This window comes from Gopherus flavomarginatus, chromosome 1 (genome assembly GCF_025201925.1).
Source record: "Gopherus flavomarginatus isolate rGopFla2 chromosome 1, rGopFla2.mat.asm, whole genome shotgun sequence".
In the NCBI taxonomy this organism is placed as follows: Eukaryota; Metazoa; Chordata; order Testudines; family Testudinidae; genus Gopherus; species Gopherus flavomarginatus.
The window spans coordinates 88,192,673-88,215,743 of NC_066617.1; the positions used below are offsets into that span (position 1 = coordinate 88,192,673).

The window sequence follows — 23,071 nt, forward strand, 5'->3', positions numbered from 1 at the left end:
TTCTTTCTTACAGTAATTTCAATTTGTCAATTTACTGATAAGAGGGAATGTCCTCTCATGGATCACTAACTGGTTAAGATGTAGGAAACAGAGAGTAGGAGTTAATGGTCAATTTTCACAATGGAAAGAGGTAAATAACAATGTCTGGCCACACCTGTATTGGGACTTACGTTGTTCAACATATTTATAAATGATCTGGAAAAGAGGATGAACAGTGATGTGGCAAAATTTGTAGAAGATACAAAATTACTTAAGATAGTTAAGTCCAAAACTGACTGTAAAAAGTTACAAAGGGCGTTCACAAAAATCAGTGACTGGGAAACAAAATGGCAGATGAAATTCTCTGTTGATAAGTGCAACATAATGTACACTGGAAAAAATAATCCCAACTATATACACAAATAATGGGTTCTAAGTTAGTTTTACCACTCAAGAAAGACATCTTGGAATCATCGGGGATAATTCTCTGAAAACATCTGTTCAATGTGACATGGCAGTCCAAAAAGCTTGCAGTGTCAGGAACCATTAGGAAAGGGATAGACAGGAAATATCATAAGGCCACTATATAAATCCATGGTATGCCTGCATCTTAAATGCTATGTGTGGTTCTGGTTGCCCCATCTCAGAAAAGATATGTTAGAATTGGAAAGGACACTGAGAAGGGCAACAAAAATGATTAGAGATATGGAACAGTTTCCATATGAGCAGAGATTAAAAAGGCTGGGACTGTTCAGTTTAGAAAAGAGATGATTAAACAGGGGTATGATAAAGATCTATAAAATCACAAAAGATAGGGAGAAAGTGAATAGGGAATTATTTACCCCTTCACATAACACAAGAATTAGGGGTCACCTGATGAAATTAATAGATAGTAGGTTTAAAACAAACATGAGGAAGTAGTTCTTCACACAAAGCACAGGCAACCTTTGGAACTCATTGGCTGGGGATGTTGTGAAAGCCAAAAGTATAACTGTTGATAAGAGAATTAGATAAGTTCTTGGAGGATAGGTCCATCAATGGCTATTCGCCAAGATGGTCAGGGATGCAATCCCATGCTCCAGAAGCTGGGCCTGGCTGACAGGATGGATCACTCAAAATTGCCCTGTTGTGTTCATTCCTTTGGAAGTATCTGGTACTGGCCACTGTCATCCCCCCACTCCGCCCCCTTTGCCACCTAGGATCTGCAAGACCATGCCAGTGTGAGCCCCCCACCTCGAGGTAAGTGCCTCTCACACACACCACTTAATACCTTGCCCATAGCCCTGAGCCCCTTCCCAAACCAAAACTGCTGCCGCTGCTGGCCCAGGGGCAGCCCCGAGCCAGCACTAGCTGCTGCAGAAGTCACAGAGCTCATGGAAAGTCACGGAATCCATGACTTCTGTGACCTCCATGACAGAATCGCAGCCTTAGTTCTAAGTGTGTCCTATTTCTTGTTATAATGCATGTGTACAGGTTTGTTTACATTGAGATACACATTAAAGCACATACACAATACACAATAATTTGCCATTCTGAATCTCACTTTACAGGATCAATTAAGTAAGGGTCTTTTTTTCCAGAAGAATTTATCACCCAGCACCTCCCAAATCTGGCTGCAAAGAAATACAGAAATTAAGATCTATGTTACCACATTACACCAATTTGGGTCTGGTTTTTGCTGGTTTTAGGGTGTGGTTTGTGGTTTTTTTTGTAGATGCTCTCAGACCATTTAGGCACAAAGTTTAAAATTTTGTGGATTCTTTTTGTGAAGTCATACAAACTCCATAGTTTTTAATTACTGAAAAGATTTTTATTTAAATGACCAGAAAGGAAACAGAAATGGCCCCTTAACTTACTTGTTTGTGCTGTGTAAAATGCAGTAAGTAAATAAATGTTAAAGGATGGAAAAAAAACAATTTTAAAATTATCAGTTTGAAGTTTGTTTATGAAGTGTAGCAGAATATTGATTACTTGCAGTTGTACTACAGCATTGTTTTTCTTTAGAAGCAAATCTTGATTTCTCCCAGTCTATCATCTCTAACTTTTTCCTTCAGGAAGTTCAATGAAAAGGTGGTGTTAACTTGTAGTTTTGATTTGTCTCAAAAATAATATCACAGCACTCAAGTTTTAAAAATAATACTTTATATTCTTCTTATAAAAATAAATTATGTAGAATATGATGTTACTCCAGAAGGCACCCAATAGTTATGTCATTTTACAGGATTTCCACATGCAGCTATTGGGTTCATTACTCTTTGCCAATTAGTCATTGAATCTGCTGATTTTTCATGATTTCAGTAATATTGCTTAATGTTTTAATATGAGTGATGGCAACTGCTCTGTTTAAGGTTACATTGTATTTCTATTCTAGCACAAATTTCATAACTTTGAGAAATTCAGCTATCAGACTGAAATTTTTGGTACGTGATAACTGAAGGTAAATTTTTAGGAACATCTGAGTGGAAAAATACTTATCCTGTTTTTTGTTGGGTTTTTTTGTGTGTGACTTTTCTTTGAACAACTCTAAAGCTTAAAAAAGCGGTGGGTTAAAAGTTGGAATTTTGAATGGATGTAGCACTCACTGGGAAGAAGTGCCTTTGGTTGTTCTGAAGAAAACTGATTTAGATGTGAGTGAGTTAGGAGCCTTTGAAAAATTTTGCAATATGCATAGCTAAGAATTATTCACTGTATGTACACGTGTGGCTGATTGTGGCACTCTGTACCTCAAAGCAGCACCCCGGAACCTCCATATTCACCACTATCATAATAATGATATTTATCTTACAAATTATACCTGTTGAAGTATCATTTTAAAGGTCTTGATCTGTTGAACATTAATATCCTGTTGGATTGTACGTGCAATGTGCGTGTTATTGAAATATGTTGTGAGGTTGGGAACACCCACAATCAGCCTTTCAGGTACAACAGTGGAATAGCCAGATACAATGATGGCCCATTAAAGGGAATCCACTCCTGACGGCCATCTCAGAAAACTTCTCAGAGAGAACACATAGATAATAGAGACTGCTTGACCAGTGGGGACTGCCTGATCCCCACATCAAAAGATCTTTCCAGCAAGCTGGAAGAAACTATAAAAGAGGGGAAGTGACATCATGACTTGGCCTTGCTACCTTCACAATTCAACACCTGGAGAACAACATGTCTCAACACATCTGGAGGACAAAGTCTTCGAACTGGGGAGGGTGTCCCAATCTGTAAAGGAGTCTCAGCCTTTACATTGAGGAGCTATACCATCTGTCAGGATGAGATACTGATTGATTCAAATTCTGTTTACTTTGTAGAACTCAGAATATAAATTTGTTTATTTCTTAGGTAACCAACTTTGATTTCTATGCTTGCTACTTGTAATCATTTTAAAATCTATCTTTCTGTAGTAAATACATCTGTTTTATGTTTTACCTAAAACCATGTGTTTTGGTTGAAGTGCTTGGGAAATTTCAGCTCAGTTTACCAGGGCTAATGTGTGTCCTCTCCACACTGAGGAAGGAGCGGACTAGGTAATGAACTTACACTGGTCAGGCTTCTGACCAGGACAAGATGGTACAGTTCTGGGGTGCAGGGCTGGGGAGATGGAGGGAATTGGCTGGAGCCTCTCTCTTGTTGGTTCATGAGTAGGTGTCAAAGCATTCGTGTTACCCAGCTGAGTGTGCCCCTGCCTGTGGATGTCTAAGTGCAGTACCTGCCAGAAGTTTGTAGCTTGTTACAGCATCACAGTGTGAGAGGAATACCCCAGGTTGGTGGGACAGAGGGCTCAGCGATCCCACAGTCCAGGTTTCACCCTAGGTACTCCATCACATTGATTTGGTTATATAGTGAAATATATTGCTGTGAATTAATAGGGATACCTGGGGCTGAAGTCAGGATTCTTACATTTTATAAAGTGTAGAAGGCTTCTGCTCTTTGTAAGGTCTGGAGGGAGTCCTGTTCTGTTGCACCTTAGGAGTTCTGCATCGCCTCAAGTTTTGACGAAAGGGACACTATCTTGTTGTCCATGTAAGATATTAGGGAAAGGATATTTTAGTGCTGTCTTTCTTATCTAACTGTGACATACCCAGAGTGCAATCCAAACTAATGAGTCACTTTGTCATCCCCGTCCTCTAACCTCGGGTGCCCTTTACAAAGCTTTGCTATTGTGGCCTCCAGTCTGAACGGCTCACAAACAGCCTCCAGCATGGAAGTCAGTCCCAGCTATTTCTTTGTATGTGCTGCAGCTACCCAGCCACACCTTGGCTCTTACCAGCCTTAGTTATATTGCAGGATGACCCCTACACATCCCTTCTAGATTCCCTCCCCCACCCCTAGAAATGTAAGTCCTGTACTTCCCAGCCTCTTCAAGAACAGTGCAAGCTTATATAAAGTCTGTCATTTTATTAATAGAAATGATATTCACACATCTTATTTTCCCTAAATGGAATTTCCCAGACACTTTTTGCTTCAAACACACTGGATTAGATAAAACAGTAAAACAAGTTTATTAGCTACAAAGAGAGAGAGATTGAGTAAAAGTAGTGAGGCATAAAAGTCTGAAATGGTTACAGGAAATATAAAGATAAAAGCCACTGGTGCCTAACTTAGCAAAGTATGTTAAATTCAAAGCAAGGTTTTCTTACATACTTTCAGCAATCTTGACCAGACTTTTTAGGTCAGAACAACTTCTCCAGTTCACTTGCTGCTTCCCTTGTCCCTTATGGTGCAGTGAATTGATGGACAGAGAGAGAGGAGGGGTCCTTGGGGTGTTTGTCCCTCCCTTTTTATAGTGTCAGTCTGCCCTTGGAAAATATTTCCTGCTGAGATTCTGGAGACAGAGAGTCTATAGGACAGGATGTTTTCTGCTGCTTTTCCTAACCTGTTGGAGTTTCTTCTGTTTCCTTTCTGCTTGATGACTCTGTTTACTGCTTACATGCAAATTAAGCAGAGCACGCATTCCTTTGTTTTGAGACAGACCTGTTTGCCAACCTAAGTGTGGAAGGTGTGTTCAGTTCGCCATACAGTGAAATTTTATAACTTCACATACAGCGTTGCTACACATTTTATCAGGACAATATTGACCAGCAAGTTATGAGTTTTCAGATTCCTTACAAGGCATATTTTGTACAAAGAATAAAACAGTGTGTAGGGTGTGGGCATGGGAGTACATTCTGCCACATAGCTATTTTAGAATTATACTATCATCACCATAGTATCTGAGCACCTTCCATGTGTAATCAGTAGCAATAGTGAAGTCCCTAGTGAATAACCAAGTAGTTCCAGATTATGGTCTAGCCAAATGATTCTGGATTTGAAAGACAGAACAATTTAAAACTACTGGACTTAGTAGGCATATGTTTGAAGCTCTCCTCAAGTTGTTGAAAGAGAAAAAACTTTCCCCCTTCTCCCTTCCCTATGATTCCTGGCTGTGGTGAGGGATGAAGATCCCTGTTACTTTGCCCTTCCCCCTGCTTTTGGTTTTCCCATTCTCTCCCCTCAATAATTTCAGTACCTGATCATTGACTTCCCAAGCAGCCATCTGAAATGGATGTGATTCTTGACATTTTCACTGTTAGCAGTGGGGTTCTGTATATGTCAGTAGTGAAACTGATCAGTCTTGTTAATTTCATTGTCTCTCTGATTAGGAAAGCTATGAAGAGTTGCAGATAGTTGGAGCTACCTGTCTGCAGACTCAGAAAGATTATATTGTGTTGGCTTACCTTTGGTTCACTTTTGGGAGATTATTCTTGCAGCCGTAAAGTCTAGAAACTTAATTTTTAAATGAAAGCTTAAGTTCTGGAGATTAGTAGAAGCCCTCTCTCTTGCCAGGGCAAACTTTCCCACTCCCAAGGAATGGATTTTTAAAGCCCTGCCTACATTTCATGAGGTTATACTGAGATATCCCTTCATTGCTTATTTTTTTGTACAGCAGCATATTAAAAAATGCATTACCTTGTATCATTTTTGTCAAACTGTAATATTAGAGATGTAATATATAGTGGTAGAGATCTTAACCCACAAAAGATCTCACAAAACTAAGTGATTGAGCAACAAAATGGCAAATGAAATGTAATATGGATAAATGTAAAGTAATGCACATTGGAAAAAATAACCCCAACTATACATACAATATGATAGGGGCTAATTTAGCTACAACTAATCAGGAAAGAGGTCTTGGAGTCATCGTGGATAATTCTCTGAAGACGTCCATGCAGTGTGCAGTGGCCATCAAAAAAGCAGACAGGATGTTAGGAATCATTCAAAAAGGGATGGAGAATAAGACAGAGAGTATCTTATTGCCCTTATATAAATCCATGGTACACCCACATCTTGAATACTGCATATAGGTCTCCTCATCTCAAAAAAGATGTACTGGCATTAGAAAAGGTTCAGAGAAGGGCAACTAAAATCATGTTAGAGCTATATAAAATCATGAGTAGTGTGGAGAAAGTGAATAAGGAAAAGTTATTTACTTGTTCCCATAATATAAGAACTAGAGGCCACCAAATGAAATTAATGGCCAGCAGGTTTAAAACAAATAAAAGGAAGTTCTTCACACAGCGCACAGTCAACCTGTGGAACTCCTTGCCTGAGGAGGTTGTGAAAGCTAGGACTATAACAGGGTTTAAAGGAGAACTAGATACATTCATGGAGGTTAAGTCCACTAGTGGCTATTAGCCAGAATGAGTAAGGAATGGTGTCCCTAGCCTCTGTTTGTCAGACGGTGGAGATGGATGGCAGGCGAGAGATCACCGATCATTACCTCTTAGGTTCACTCCCTCTAGGGCACCTGGCATTGGCACTGTCAGTAGACAGGATACTGGGCTGTATGGACCTTTGGTCTGACCCAGTATGGCCATTCTTATGTTCTTATGACTGATAGTTACCCAAAGACACTAGTACTATAGCAAGAAAAGTGACCAGAATAATTTAGATGCAAGTAAACATGAAGTGGTCTTCAACAGTTTGTCAATAACTGGTTCAAAAAAGAACCAGATAAGCTCATGGAGGATAGGTCCATCAATGACCATTAGCCAGGATGGTCAGGGATGGTGTCCCTAAGCCTCTGTTTGCCAGAAGCTGAGAATGGGTGACAGGGAATGGATCACTTGATGATTATCTGTTCTGTTCATTCTCTCTGGAGCACCTGGCATTGACCACTGTGGGAAGACAGGATACTGGGCTAGATGGACCTTTGTTCTGATCCAGTATGGCAATTCTTATGTTCTAACAGTTATGGTATATCACTCTTCCTAGTTCCTTAGTATACTTCTCTATGCTCAGCAGTTTTATGTAGCTTCTTCATAGTTCAAATCCATTTCCATTGTCTTTCTACTGGCTCTCAAAGAGTTTCTTGATTAAGCACTTTGCTCTGTGCTTTGAAATCTAGCATTTTTTCTCTCCAAACTTACTTAACCCTTCCTCTTTAAAGTAATATTGTTTATTTGTATATTGCTTTGTCAGTCTAGTAGTACATCAGTAAAATGGAAGGAAGTACAATGTGGTAGGCTTCCCAATTTTGTGCAGTTCCTGTAGAGTAGAGAATTGTCTCTTCTTTCTTTGAGTAAAGCATCCCTAAATGGGCATAAAGGGTAATTAGCTCCAAGCAACATCAAGCTTTCCTTAGTGCAAGCATGGCTTCCTTCCCCTCCCCCCCCCCCCCCCCCCCGCCACTTCCTCCCCAATCTGTTGTAACTTATTCATGAGGCTTGTACTGTTGCTGGAAACATTAGCATTTACATAGACTCATAGATATTTTCTTTAATGTCGTTATTCATTGGATACTTCAGTACTAATGGAAGTAGTATGCCCATTCCTTGATTAAAAACTAAAACACTATCATGACATCATTGTCATAGTAAAATCTGAACTCTTACTCTAGATCTAGTGGATGTCTGTTCAGAGGTATGACTTTAATTCTGTCTAGTCTAGTATTCACTGTTAATTTATTCAGAATTCCCAAATTAGATAATACAACTTTGTACCAGACTTAATTGTTTCATGTAACTAATGTAGTCCTGTCCCCTCAGCCTCAGAGTTTGGAGGAGGGAGTAAAAACATTCTGTGATGGGATGTATAAAACCCGCACTGGGAGTGAAAGGGTTAAGGAACAACGCTAGACGCAGACAACCCCACCCAACTGCCCTACAGAGCCTACTCCAGTGGGGCTTAAAAGGTGCCCATACTGCTCAGAAGGGAGCTAACCAGGCAGGGAGAAGAACCTGGCCTTGGGAGCTCCAGAGGAAGGACACAGATGCTGCTCCTCTGCAAAGAGAAGAACTGGCCCGCTGGAATCCAGACAGACTAAAGACACTGTATTTGTATTATCTTGGTTATAGACTGGGAAAGCTTGCACTATGGAATGGAGTGGTAGGAATTGGCCCACGGAGGACTGTCTTAAGGTTCTCTGGGGTGCCTGACCTTGGCTACCCTCAGAGGGTCCTGGGCCAGAGTTTGGTACAGTGTGAGGGCCAGGGCTCCCCTACTGCCCTCTAACCACTATGTGCCACCTCCATCAAGCACCAACCGTTACACATCCATCCAACCAAAGTATAGGATTTCATTTTTTCCTATCGCAGTTCAGATCCCAGAGGAAAGTCTGTTCTATAGCAAAAAGAAGTTTTGGAAGTTGTGTTAGAGGACTAAAGGTACAGAGAATCAAAACCACAAATCAAAGTTCATAGCTCAAGCCTCATTTTATAATTGAAAACTAGCCCCCTGAACTGGGAGGAAGTTTGGCTATGCAGTCAAATTTTGAACATGCAAGTTCACATCTGGAACTCCACCCATTAAAAAGATCTTGCGTTTGAGCTATATATTTTAGTTCAGGCCTATTCCTAATCCAGACAGTCAGACTCATACAGCTCTGGAAAATAGATATCTGTGTGCAGAGAAGAAATCTTCTGTAGAATTGGGAGGAAACTCTCTGTCTTCTTGCAGGAGTTGAAGAAGCCCATCATGAGAAATGAGTCCTTGTGACAGGGCATACAAATCCCGCACCAGTAAGGAATTGGTTAAGCAGTTGTCCAGGGTCCAGGCAGCCCCACCACTCCTGCAGTGCATGCAGAGCTTAGGGAGGAACTCAAAAGGAGGGCAGGCCAGCTCAGTTGAGGAGGGCAGTGGAAGGGAACAGACCTGTGCTCTGAGTTCTTGGGAAGGAGCACTACAGGAGCTCTTGTTAACTGAGGCCTGGCAATAGTGACTTGACCAAGCCTGCAAAGGAGAGGCTGATGATTATTTCTGAAGGTCAGAAACTTGTTTGTTTGTTCAGTTCTTTAATTTACCCTGTGGGAAAAAGGGGACTGTATAGGAAGTGATCCGAGGAGGCAGTTGCATAGCACCCCAAGGTGCAGGACCAAATGCCAACCTGATGGAAATAGTGGGCCCAGGTTCCCCTAATAATCCCTAAAGAGGTGACAATGATAGGAGTCTATCCTCAGCAGGCAACCAAGCTGGGGAAGGCTCTAGAACACAAGGGTCCAGATCTGAAGTCACTGACCTAAGGAGAAGGCCCCAAAGCTCTTTCAGGCATCCAAAGATTGACTTTCTTTGGTGGATTGGAATGTGTGACCTATCCGGATGGCTGAGTCACTGCAGGTCAAGGTCATGGCTGTCAACAGGAGTGCCAGGAAAGAAGAGGACTTGCCATGCCCTGCCTAACCAGTGGTAAATGACCCTCTTCATAGTCTTGAAAACAATGGATAAAAGAATATGCCATACCACAGAATGTATAGAATATCCAAAACCACATTTAATTCAAGCAGAGCCTGTAAATCATGATATAAACTACCATCAGTTTTCTTTTCCTGTAGAAATATTGGGCCTGTTCTCTAGTCTGAAAGATTTGAATCTATTCCACCTCTTTTGCAGCTCTCAAGAAATCAAAAAATATTTATACCTTGAGTAGCTAGACAAATATGCCCAATATCATAGGTTCAAGAAGACCACCATGATGGCTACACTTTCAGGCATCTAGCCAGGAGACTACATAGTGCTGATTGACATGGTGGAAGCGCAGCTCAGACATTTTGATATTAGTTTGTCACAAAAAGCTTATTGGATCCTTGTGAAATTCACAAAAATCCTAGTGGAAGACTGTACCTTTTCCTGGCATAATGGAGCAAGTTTTAATTCTCCCCCTTTGAAGATGTACGTTTCCTACATAGATAAAATAGCCATGCATGTGTGCAGCACAGCTTTCCTTTGGTTAAAATGTTGTTTAAACTGCAACCAGTTGTCAAAGTGAATTTTCCAAACCTCATCACTTGTTCAGTCAAAACCAGTTTTTACCAACACAGTCAGACAATTCCTAGAACGGGTTTTGTTTGTTTGTTTGTTTTTTGAAAAAGAAGTCAAGATTTTTATTACTGTGGGGAGTCTGCAGTACCCGCCTCTCATTCAAAAACACCTGAAATCTCTTTGGCTCAAACCTTCAAAAGAGTTCTCTTTTTGACAGAAACTAAACATAGAAATTTTCAGCCAGAAGAAGTCTCAGAAGGTTATAAGGGATGGAAATTTTAACAATAGCAGTTGAGCACACTAACTATGATGTCATAGAAGCGTAGAACTAGAAGGGACCTCAGTAGGTCACTTTATTATGACACCATATACTAGATAGGATAAGTAATATTTCCTGCTCTCTTCCCATGTTATAAACCCATTGCAGGATTCCATACACAAAATAAAGCCAACTTAAAATTTACACTTCTGTCAAAAATGTTTTACCTACTATTCTCACAAGCATCATCTAAGGTTACTCTAATTGAAAGAAGGGAAAATGATTTTTTCCCATTGTGTGTACTTCATGCATTTGTCAGCATTTTGGGTGCATTCAGTTTCAGTGGTTTCTCTCCTTCTAGTCAGTCATTTCCCCCTGCTTTTGCACAACAACAGGGAGAGAAAATAAGGTAAACACAAGTGTTAAATATTAGAAAATGTGATTGTAATACCACAAAAATTGGCAGGAGGATTCAGAGGCATGTTCAGTACTTGAAACTATTTTAACTCATGGTCTGAAATTGACTAGCTATTAAGCTGAATGTCTTACAAGTAGACTCTCAAAGGGAAAAGAGATGGGGAGAAATGTTAGAGGTACATATAAAAATCTGAAATGTATTAGGTATTATTCCTTGTCTCTTTCCCTCTCGGAAAAGGTCAACAGTAATGTAACCTGACCCCTTTCTCTCAAGATTGCTTATACAATCAAACTACACACTGCAATCCATTGGGACACCTGGCCCTCTGGGACTGCAAAGGTTAGCAGTTTGTAGGACTCTTGCTTGTTGCTAAGTTAGACATTTTGGCATATAGTTCTGTAGCTTTTCTGTGCTTATAGTAGGTTGCTTGTATTTCAGATGTGAATTAAATGGTTCATATTCTAGTTAAACTAACTTCAGGAACCCCCTGAAAAAAACTGTTTCTGTGTTCTTAAAGTAGACAATTGAGAATCCATCTTTAGCTCTTTGAAGATATTATATGTCCTCCTAGATGTGTGCTTTTTAAAAAATGCCTGCCTTGAGGCACTAGGTCAAGTAACAGCAGTTTGCAAGATATTTCCTGCTTGGCTGTTTAACCTTCCAGCAGGCTTCTGTTGGCTTTTTTTTTGGTTTTTTGTTTTTTTTTTTTGGCTTTGTTTTGCCAACCCTCCTACGTTTTGTAATAGTTTATATTTTGTGGCACAGGATCTCTGGTATATCCTAACAAAGATACCAGTCTGTTAGACCTCAGTCCTCAGGGATCACATTTTGGGGAGGAAAGAAACAATGGTGCTCTCCCAAGTGCCACCAACACATCTGTTTCCTTGCAACACCACAGTGAGACAAGCACTCACAGTACCTTCCCTTATAAGGGCATGTCTACATTACCAAATTAGTCAGAGCTGTAATTACTGCAGTGGTTTATGTCCACACTATCTTCCTGGAGGTAGTATGCATCCTCATGAGGAACGCTTCCACCGACTCAAGAGGGGCAGTGTGGGAGCTTGAGAGCTTGGCTGCTCCCCTGGTCTCTTGGCTCCCTGCTCCCCCCTGGGAGCCTGGCTTGCCCCCTCGGCTCTCTGCCAGGAGCACAGCTGTCCTCCTGGGCTCTCAGCTCCCTGCTTCCTGCCAGGACCCCAGCAGCCACCTTGGTTCCCAGTGGGGAGCTCTGCGCCCAGAGCCTGGGCAGTTGTTGGGCTCCCAGCAGGGAGCCGGACACTTTGATGCGGCTGGGCTCCCAGTGGGGAGCCGGGAGCCAGGTTTTCTTGACAATTGCATGGCTCCAGCGCAGAGCCCTGAAATTGACAAGAATGACAGCCAACAGCCCATGGAAATAATCTGCAGTGTCTGTGTACACTGCATGACCCTAACTACACTGACATAAGCCCTACACCTCTTGTGGAGGTGAAGTTATTATGTTGGTGTACCAGGGCACTTACATCAGTAGGAGCAAAGCTGTAGTGTAGTCACTGACATAGGTCGACTTAAGTCTGTAGTGTAGACCAGGCCTTAATCATCATAATGAGATTGTCCGTCTTTCTTCTCATGTGTTTTGCTTACTGGTGAAATAGATAACAATGTTGAGATTTAATTGATTGTTGGGATTCAGAGTTAATATCAACTGAGATGGATAAGGGAAGGTCACTCCTTAGAGCTATTGTTTAAAGCTGTCTGTAGACTCAGGAGGTGTTACATTGGTTTACTGACTCCAGTTTAAAAAAAGTTCAGCTCATCGAGCTGCTGCAAACTAGCCAGTAACTCCTTACTCAGTTGAGTTTTGCCTGTGTAAGGAATATGGGGTTGGATAGTCGCACATTCCTAAACTTCCAGGTACAGATTTTGGGAACATCTAGCAGTATCGTCTTTTACCTGCGTCCGTTTCTTCTGCCCTCTGTCAATGACACACTTACCACTTTTTGTTACACTCTTTCAATTATGATTCTACGCCTATGTCTTTGTCATGAAAGCTTTCATAGGCTGTTCAGACTGTATCCTGGAGCCCCTGTTTTAAGTGGGGAAACAGTATTGTGGCCTCAGTGTAAATGAATATGAGAGCTCTGTCTAGTATTATATAAATATATATTATCATAACATTTCTTTATAAGGCACTTCTGTGGTGGCAGTAACATGCAGCTACCTGCAGAATCTGTGTAAGGAAAAATTCGAAGAGCTTTATCTTCTCTCAGTTACAATGGTGGGGAACTTACTTAACCCTTTCAGTGCAGTTAGATGCACAAGTAATTGTTGTATGTTGTATGTCAGAACTTTTCCTGGAATAATGAGAGGAGAGGTCAGTGGTTCCAAGGACTGCTTTGCATGCTGCATTTAAGCTATATATTGCTATAGCTTTTCTGCTATAGAAACCAAAAAAAACAATGAGGAGGAGGAGAAACCAAGTACTGTATACTACCAGTTACAGACAAAAGGGAGTAGAAAATTTAAATGACTTTCTTTCGCTGTCTCAAGTCATTGTCTAATATTAGGTTTGTGTTGTGAGCTATTGGCTGGATGACAGTCAAATCAAATGAGGAGATGATTACCAGCCAAGAGAATATGACCAATACTTTTAAATACTGTTGCTTGGAAAGCCTTTTTAATGGCTTTTTTTCAAACATTGATGTGCAGTAATTCTTTTAAGCAGTATCTTTTTAAATCCGTCATCCGATTCTCCCTTCCCCCAGTTCTAAAGCAACATTAGTCAGGAAAAATTGCACCGTCCTGGTAAGTTTCAAACTGCTTCTACTGTTGCTGCCAGGAAAATGCTACTCTGCAGGAGCACAGATGCAATTACATTGACTGTTACTTCTCATCTTCTGCTTGGGTCACCCTGGAGGCACAAGTAGAAAGAAATGGGGAGGTGGGAGAGAGTCTCACAGACACATGGGAAGAGTATAGGAGAGAGAAATGGAAATCTCTTTTCCAGGAAACAAAAACTGCACTATCTGTGAGTTTTTAACTTTTTTTTATTTTAATATAGACTTAAAAATTAATTGTTTTCCTTTGGGTTTGGCCACTGCTCACTTTGGCCTTTGCTGTCACTATGGTGAAAATGCAGTAATGTTTCTATTGAGGGTACTGTTTAAAGCTGTACTCTAGGTGATATAATCTCTGATAGTGTTCTTTTCACATAGCAGCATCTTCAGCTTTGGAGGAAAGCATTCCAGTGTTTTAAGAAAATCTCTTAAAACAAGTTAGTCTGGAGAAGTTATTAAATGTTATTTTAAAGTGATATTGCTTAGTTAAATCTTAAAATTAAAGATTGGGACTGGAGAAGATTTTTCTGGGTAGTGAATTTGTGGTAATAGAAAATTTTAGTTTTATTGGGGAGCCCTCATGTTTTAGAGATGTACTGGAGAAACCCTGAGTCATTTGCCTCATGATGCATCAGCAGAAATAACTTGGGTGTGGCTTTGATTTTACTTGCTATTGTAATAAGTCAAGGAAAGCTTCTAGCATGTAGTCTCATTTGTTATTACAACGTTGTTTGTCATAATTTGCAAAGAACACTATAGTGCAATGTGGTCATTATGAAAAGCTACAGTATATTTATGTATTGGTGGGGAGACAGCTCATCTTTGATTTACTGTCTGCTTTCTGGAACTAGGAAACTCCCTCCTGTAATAATCTTCCTGTCTCACAACATTGCACAATTGTTGGATTTCTCATCTATCTTTAACTTTTAAGTTTATTTATTACTCAGTTCATGTTTTACTGTAGACTTAATCTGAGTTTCAGTTGCACGCAAGGCTCAGGGTATGTCTACACTACCCGCCGAGTCGGCGGGCAGCGATCGATCCAGCGGGGATCGATTTATTACGACTAGTCTAGACACAGTAAACCAACCCCTGAGCACTCTCCTGTCGACTCCTGTACTCCAGCACCACGAGAGGTGCAGGCAAAGTCGACAGGAGAGCAGCACTAGTCAACTCGCCGTGATGAAGACACCACGGTAAGTCGATCTAAGTATGTCGACTTCAGCTACATTATTCACGTAGCTGAAGTTGCTTAACTTAGATTGATTTCCCCCTTAGTATAGACCAGGGCTCAGACTTGGTCTTCTCAGAGACAGTTTAACCAACTCATTGCTGCTGACAGCAAGCATGGCTTGCACCTGACTGCCTGAGACAAATTAGAATGGCAAGAGAGGCAACTCATGTTATGTGCATCAAAGGAATATAAAATTTAGTTTCTTGGAATCCTAGAATTGTTTTCAGTTTCCAACACACACTACTGGCAGTTATCCCAGTAAAATTACCTTTTTCATGCATGTAATACTCAGTGTTTTATGATTACAGCAGTGTACACCTATTGAACCTTAACATGTTCAAGCAAACCATGGAGCAAGAATCAGAGGTTTAACTATACTTAAAATAGGTTTAAAAGTAAGTTTGCTCTCCATTTTCAGGGACAAAGGGAACAAGTGATTTAGAGGGTCTCAGTGACTGGCCTGAAAGTGGAAGAACTTCACAAACAAATACAGCTTGTATTAGAATCTAGTCCTAAAATAAACCTTACTCCCATTGAAGTAAAGATTATTATATTATTATTATTTACTCTACATTGTGTATAGCCCCATTGGAAACTAGAGATATTGTGACAGGAACACTGTGCATCTGAACATTTAAAAATAATAAAAATAAATAATAAACAACGAAAAATAATTTCTCCTAAAGTTTTATAAATGAAGCATTGCAAAATCCTGTTACCTATTGGTAACCAGAAAATGAAATTAAGAAAGCAAAAATGATACTGACTACTCTAGCTTTTGTCCAGGCTGAGAAAAATGCGAAAGTGTAAATGATCAAAAATAAAGTTTTAAAAACTTTCATTTTTAATCATCTAAGTCTGTGTTAGCCATAGGGAATGTTTTTAATATTTGAATGTGACATATCCCTTTTAGGTCACCCCATTTTAAATGATCACCTGACATTTTGGCATGAAGAAGGCTCTCTCTCAAAAGCGAATAAAACTTGTAAAATTACAACCTGCTGCTAAGTGCAGGGATGGACTTTGTGCTTTGTCCCAGGCTATCAGAATACAAACCCAGTGATTGTTATCCATAATATGGGAAATCATCAACACTTTTTTTTCTTCACATTTTTCCTCTCTTGATTTGTTGACAAGAAGCAATGTACAAAATCTGTAGAGGGGATGGTAGGAGGAAGAAGAGACAGACCCCAAGAAGCAAATTGTTTCATTTCAGCATGGCTATTTTAGGTGAAAGCATCTTAACCTAACACTGATATTGAATGAAAACATTAACCAAAAAAAGGTCATAACAATAACTCCCATGGCTGAAAGTAAGTATGATTGAGAGAGAGAGAGTGTGTGTGTATGTGTGTCAACTTTGGTGTTCCCTTTGCATAAAATTAAATGAGTGGGAAGTGTTGTTTAATCATCTGAGTTAGAACTTGCATTATAATGCAGATAGATTGAGAGATTTAGTTACTGATTTTTTGAAAAGCTTCGTGAAGGTGAAAAATGCTATGTAAGTAATAAGGACAATATTTCTGTCTCTCTTGACGGGGCACAATCTATAGAACAGGATCCCATTTTAATAGGATCCCATCTAATGATGAAGTTGCACAAATGATAGTTTTTGGAATCTTTCATTAAAATGCTGACAGCTTCATGTGTATGTTCCCACACAGGAAATGTACTCCTCAGTCTTATTATTCCCTTCCTAGATTTCCTAGCTATTATCTGGTTCAAATGTGACTCTCTTTTTGGGAGGGTGATGGCAGGGGTGCAGATTTCTCTACAGGCTGGTACAAAAATCCCAGACAAGTTATACAAACCTTATAACTGTCCAAGTGACAGACGGGTCAGTATCATTGAAAATCAGACCATATCTAGGTCATTTCCCCCACCCCCATAAATGCATTCATGTCATTAATGCTATCTCTAGTAGCACAAGTGTCATCTTTGAATGTTATGGGTGAGAGAACGGGGAAGCTGCACATTTTGCCATGTGTACTGTGAAAGAGAGAGCTCTCTCTTAGTAGAAGAGGCCCTCTGAAGAGCATACATTAACTCATTATGATTCTTACCACTCTTCTCCTAGTGGCCTCACTCCCTAAGGCATATTCTTTGCTTGTGCTTTGACATTGCCTATGATCTTTTAATAGATACTCACTATAAAGCGGTCCTAAATTCTTTTTTTTACTTAAAATTAATGGGACTTCTTAGCCATTGGATTGCTCTAGGTTGTCCAACCTAATGGAAGCTGACAGGTTCATCCGTAAGGGACACAGTATAATAAAAAAAACCTTCAAGTGCACCAGAAGGAACTCTAATGAAACTCAGTGCAATCAAAAAATATGATTTGTATTTTACACTTGTTATGGTCAAAACATATTAGAGTAACTGTGTGCACTATTGAGGCTGTTGTGCCAGCTATTTCTCTCCATGTTGGCATTGTGTTGCTGACTAGTCTTGCTTGAAGAAAGTCTAATCCAGACAATGGTTGTAGTGCCTGTGTGCTGTTAGGAAGCTTGCATATGAGCTGTTACAGGTGTGTTGTGAGTCCACATAATGGTTAGCACACCAAATTATTTTTAGCTAAAACAAGGCCGAAGATTAAGTTTATCCCTTTCTCTCCTGAGTTTTTGTACGTGCAGAACATTTTAAACAAATTTAACATTACATTTAAAAAAAAAACATGCTCTACTGTATGGCACTTACTCATGTTCCTGTTAAATTAAACACTTCTGCTTGGTTGAGATACTCTGCTCGGAGGAACATGTTCCTTCTTACCAGCTAATCCAGAACTTCATGACTCTTTAATGATGCATTCCAGATTTACCTGCATTTGAAGAAGTACCCTTCTTTAATGGGAAGGGCACTTGAAGAAAATGCCATTGAGCTGTTGCACTGGAAAATTCCCCACAAGGAGCTGAGTCACTTGTCTACTCCAGAGACTTGTACTCTGTCCATCGTTGTGGGTGAAGCAAATTTTCTGCACAGAGCTTTGAATTGAGATGCTTTAGAAATAGACTCATGAATGTTAGAATTCGTGTTTGAGTTTCAGGTAGTGAGTGAACAATGAGCTGTTGTTGTGAGTAATTCAAGGAGAACATGCCAAAGTATGCATATGGTTTGATTTAAATTGAAGCCAATGACTGAGGAAGTACTTTGGAAATGGAAGTAAAAATAACTGTAGCTACCATGTTATAGACCTACGCTGTATAACAGCAAGTGGTTGAGTTATTTGTATAGAAACAATGACTGAAATAAATGGCAAGAAGTCTTTTGAAGCTGCAAATTATGTATCTTGTTCTCCTTGACTTGCTTCAGATGTTGTCGTTATGGTGGCAGCAGGTAATGGCAATTAATATAACAATTTATTTTAAAGATTTATCTAGGTCTTAGGTCAATTTCCCAAAGATCATGCAGAGATTTGTGAACCTCTTCACAGATATATTGCATACACAAACTTCCAAGATTATATGCACTTTTTACTTGGGAAAATCATATTAATTTTGTGACTAAAGAACATTTCTGGCCTCTTACTGGTGGCATGTCTACTTGACTTTCCACTTAGTAAATTTCCTCTATAACTAGTGTTGTGAGTGAATTGTAATCTAGTAAAATACTCATATTCTTCAACAAGACTTCTTTCTGCCATTTTAAGTAAGTTTTTAATAAATACTTCAGAGGAACTTTTTGCTGAACACTTAAAATAGGGTACATTCTTCACATATTGGCTAAGTAGGTTTCAACTATTTTTCACTTGCAGACCCCTAAAAAATTTCAAATGGAGGTGTGGACCCCTTTGGAAATCTTAGACATAGGTAGAAACCACTGTTCTATGGTAACAACAACGTTTTGCGGACCCCTTAGAAGTAGTCTGTGGACCACCAGGGGTCCACGGACCTCTGGTTGAAAACCACTGGACTAATCCTTCCTTTGTTATGAGTCTGAAACTTCTGCATTTTAAAAAAAGTCTCTGAAAAAATGGAATAGAATCTGCTTCATGTTCTTACTGAATGAGGTTTACATTAGGGCTGTCAAGCAGTTTTAAAAAATTAATCGCGATTAATCGTACTGTTAAACAATAAGAGAATACCATTTATTTAAATATTTTTGGATTTTTTCTACATTTTCAAATATATTGATTTCAATTACAACACAGAATACAAGTGTACGATGCTCACTTTATATTTATTTTTGATTACAAGTATTTGTACTGTAAAAAAAACAAAAGAAATTATATTTTTCAGTTTACCTAATACAAGTACTATAGTGAAATCTCATTACAATGAAAGTTGAACTTACAAATGTAGAATTATATACCAAAAAATCCACTCAAGAATAAAACAATGTAAAACTTTAAAGCCTACAAGTCCACTCAGTCCTACTTCTTGTTCAGCCAATCACTGAGACAAACAAGTTTGTTTACATTGGCGGGAGATAATGCTGCCCACTTCCCTCAATGTGTCACAGCAGTCAAAAAAGCTAATGTATCCTTTTTGAGATGGAGCAATCAGAACTGCACATACTGTTCAAGAGGTGGGCATATCATGGATTTATAGAGTAACATTATGATATTTTTTGTTTCATTATCTGTCCCTTTCCTAATGGTTCCTAACACTGTTACCTTTTTTGACTGCTGCGACACATTGAGCGGATGTTTTCAGAGAACTTTCCACAATGACTCTAAGATCTCTTGTTGAGTGTTAACAGCTAATTTAGATGCCATCATTTTGTATGTATAGTTGGGATTTTGTTTTCCAATATGCATTACTTTTCATTTATCAACATTGAATTTCATCTGCCATTTTGTTGCCCAGTCACCCAAAACTTAAATCCTTTTTGTTACAAGTTTAATTTTTAACATATTGTCTTTATGCCTGAAATACAGATGGAAGAGAGTGAGTACATGACTATCTGACCCAAGAGGGTTTACACTAAGTAAACAAAAGTAACATCCTCAGCACAAAACCAATCAATCTTCGAAGCCCACTGCCTGTACAAATACATAAAATCTCTTATGTAACAGATTTCACAGAGCCAATGTCTGATAAAAGAAAAGCTAACTTAAAGACTTTGTTGCCCTGACGCTCAAACTCAACAACAGAATTTTTCTTTATTTCAGCTCGAGACAGGCTTGAAGGAATGGAGATCTATAGGCACTTGGAGACTGTTCACTAAACATAAAATTGTCTTGGGCTCCTCTAAATATGTTTAGTTAAAGAGAAACAATCTTGGATAGCACAGATAGCTAGATATTCCTTTTTCTTCCTCCAAATGTTTAATAATACTCCATACCTCTCCCATGTTAGAGAGAAAAATAAATCAACTGAAGCCCTTCCCCCTACATTTTTAGCTTTTGTAAGGAGTCTCAAAACGGCTTCAGGTGAAAGGGGCTATTGAAATCATCCATGTAAACTAGGGCTGTCACAGTTAACTCACGTGATTAAGTCAAAAAATATTAATCACGATTAAAAATATTAATCGCAATTTTAATCGCACTGTTAAACAGAAGACTGATTGAACTTTATTAAATATTTTGAATGTTTTCTACATTTTCATATATATTCTATTCTGTGTTGTAATTGATATGAAAGCGTATGTTATATTTGATTACAAATATTTGCACTGCAAAAATGATAAATAGTATTTTTGAATTCACCTCATACAAGTACTGTAGTTCAGTGTTTGTCCTGAAAGTGCAACTTACAAATGTAGCTTTATTTTTGATTACATAACTTCACTCAAAACCAAGTAGCAGGGGTGGGGACTTGAGGAGGAGGATTGTGCAGGTGTGGGGTCTCGAAGAGAAGGTGTGGGGGCTGGAGGAAAGCTCCATTGCATGCTGCTTCCAGGGGCTTGCGAGTGACAACAGCAGCAGTGCATGCTGCATTGCAGGGGGGCAGAGGAATCGGGCACTGGGGCCCCACTCGCTGGAATCCCCGGGCCGGAAGCATGACAAGTGCTGTCAAGCTGGGCTATAGTGGAGATGCTGGTGCTGCCCAAGGGCCACGAGCTGCTGTATAGGAAGCAGCGCGGCAAGTGAGTGCTGGACAGCCCCATCTCTGGCCTGCTGCCCAGCCCCAGCCACCCGCCCTAAGCATGCTGCGCCCCGTGGCTGTCTGAGCCGGACACTGTGGGCCAGGTGCCACCAGTGAGTAGAGATATCCATGGATATGAAGCGAATATCCGCGGATTTGCAGGGCTCTATTCAGAGGTTTAGTCTGATGTTTAGACCATGGTTTGTTGGAGGTTTGTTTCAGATGGAAGGAGTGAAAATTATAAATTATTCAGTTCCTTATAAGCTGCAATAAAAGTGCATCCATGCAGTTTGGGCACCCTTTACATTCTTTTTAAAATGCACAAATAAATAAACACATCAGTTGCCCCAGATCAAATCAGATAACCAAGTGAAAACATAAATGTAATAGAAATTAATCAACCACAAACTCAATCACTACCGGAGTCTCACATCATCATTACCCAGCTCTATCCATCACCCATCTCTTTAGGGGCAAGTGGGACAAGGAAAAGCTTACTGAAAGAGAAACAAATTTTGATGTAATTTTCTGTTACATGTTTCATTTTGTTTGGAATAGTAAAACAGAAGTTGTTTGACATTGTGATTCACTTGCATGAGTATGGTAACATATTGCTTTGGCAAGTGATGGACTAGATGAGCGCGCAGAACTTTTCCATCTCTCTTTCTATGATCATGTATTACCCTGGAAACGTACTTGCGTTTTTTTTCTTTCCACTAAGCAGGAATAAGCATTTAGTACTGTAGATCCCTTCTGCCTTGAGAGTCATACTGTAGATTGTGCACAGTCTCTTGTTAAATCTTATCCATTTGCTGCATATATACAAATGTACACGTATAGGATAGAACATCATTAATTTGCAGTGATGTCTGGGAAACAGTGCAAATTAATTAATTTTATAAATTATCAAGTAAGTCAATGAACAAACAGTATTTTTTTAAAAAAGCTCATTTTGTGATGCCTTGTCATTAACTTATTTTTGACACCTGTAGTTTCAGTTTGATATTCCATTCTGTATCTAAATATTAGCATTCTGAGAGCATCCATAGCTCTTTGGTGTACTATCTTTGAGAGTGTTGGAAAACAGGCATTTTTAGGTTTCTGTGAATATTAAAACAGGTGGATTGGTAAATAGTACTATGTGTGTACAGTAGAATTTTGGTTTTGTGCCCTTAACACTTGTTTTGCTGGATGCTTCCTGCCCTGTCCCCTGCCTTCCTACACTCCTGATGTACTTGGTGACCCTGACCTTGAAAACTGAGCTTTCTTCCTGTTCTGTACTTCACAGGCAATTGTGTGGCTGGACCGTATTTGTGGATATGTAATCATGGCTTTTCTTTCTGAGAAGTGTTAAAGAGGCCATTTGGTCTTTCTTTTTCAATTCTCTTTCAGAATTCTCCACTTTACCAGTATTTGCAGGATTTGGGCCATACAGATTTTGAAATATGTTCAGCTGTGTCGCAGAAGACAGAACAACGCACAGCAGCGGAGGGGCAACAAGAACAAGATACCTGTTTCACCCAGAAAGTGAGCATTCACCTTGGCCTTGAAGCTATGTTAAAAAAAATATATAAAATCACATTATATAAACTCTTGCTATATAAAAAGTTATTGGAACTAGTAGCTTCCTTATCTTGCCTTTCTGCTGATTTAGTTTGAGGCTGAGGAAATACCACTCAGGATTTAAATGTTTGAGAGAGGCAGGAGACTTTAGCAGTGACTTTTGAAAGAGCTGTGTGCTTTATATTATTTACCAGATATTTTTATAGTAATTTAATATGGGATTAATGCAGCCTGAAAAGTTTCCAGCTTTGCTCATGCGTTGAGCTGCTAAATACCACTTAATATGTAACAAGTATACAACAGGTGGGACTTCTTGCTGGAAAGTAGAGGGAAAATAACAGTTGTCCCTGAGACACCAGAACTATACTAGTTTATGGAGAAATAACAGTGACTGGTATTCCTAACTTCTTCTTATGGGCCTGATTCATTTTGGGTCTAGCACACTTTCTGTAATGAACATTTCAGTGGTTTAGCCTAACTGCCCTACACTGGGGGCCAAACTATTTTCAGATATAGTTGACTATAGGTCAGGGAGGATCAATTTTATTGTTG

At 39.5% G+C, this 23,071-nt stretch overlaps 1 protein-coding gene across 5 annotated transcripts in view; it reads left to right on the forward strand.

The window, feature by feature from the left end:
- VEZT (vezatin, adherens junctions transmembrane protein) overlaps window positions 1-23,071 on the forward strand; it is a 102,428-nt gene that overhangs the window by 7,374 nt on the left and 71,983 nt on the right. For 4 of the 5 annotated variants that reach the window (XM_050934935.1, XM_050934898.1, XM_050934907.1 and 1 more), the window contains exon 2: window positions 22,349-22,483. In XM_050934935.1, the coding sequence (XP_050790892.1) occupies window positions 22,349-22,483 (135 nt within the window). Of the gene's footprint in view, window positions 1-22,348; window positions 22,484-23,071 lie in introns of those variants that run through there. The other variant, XM_050934927.1, reaches the window with a different exon arrangement.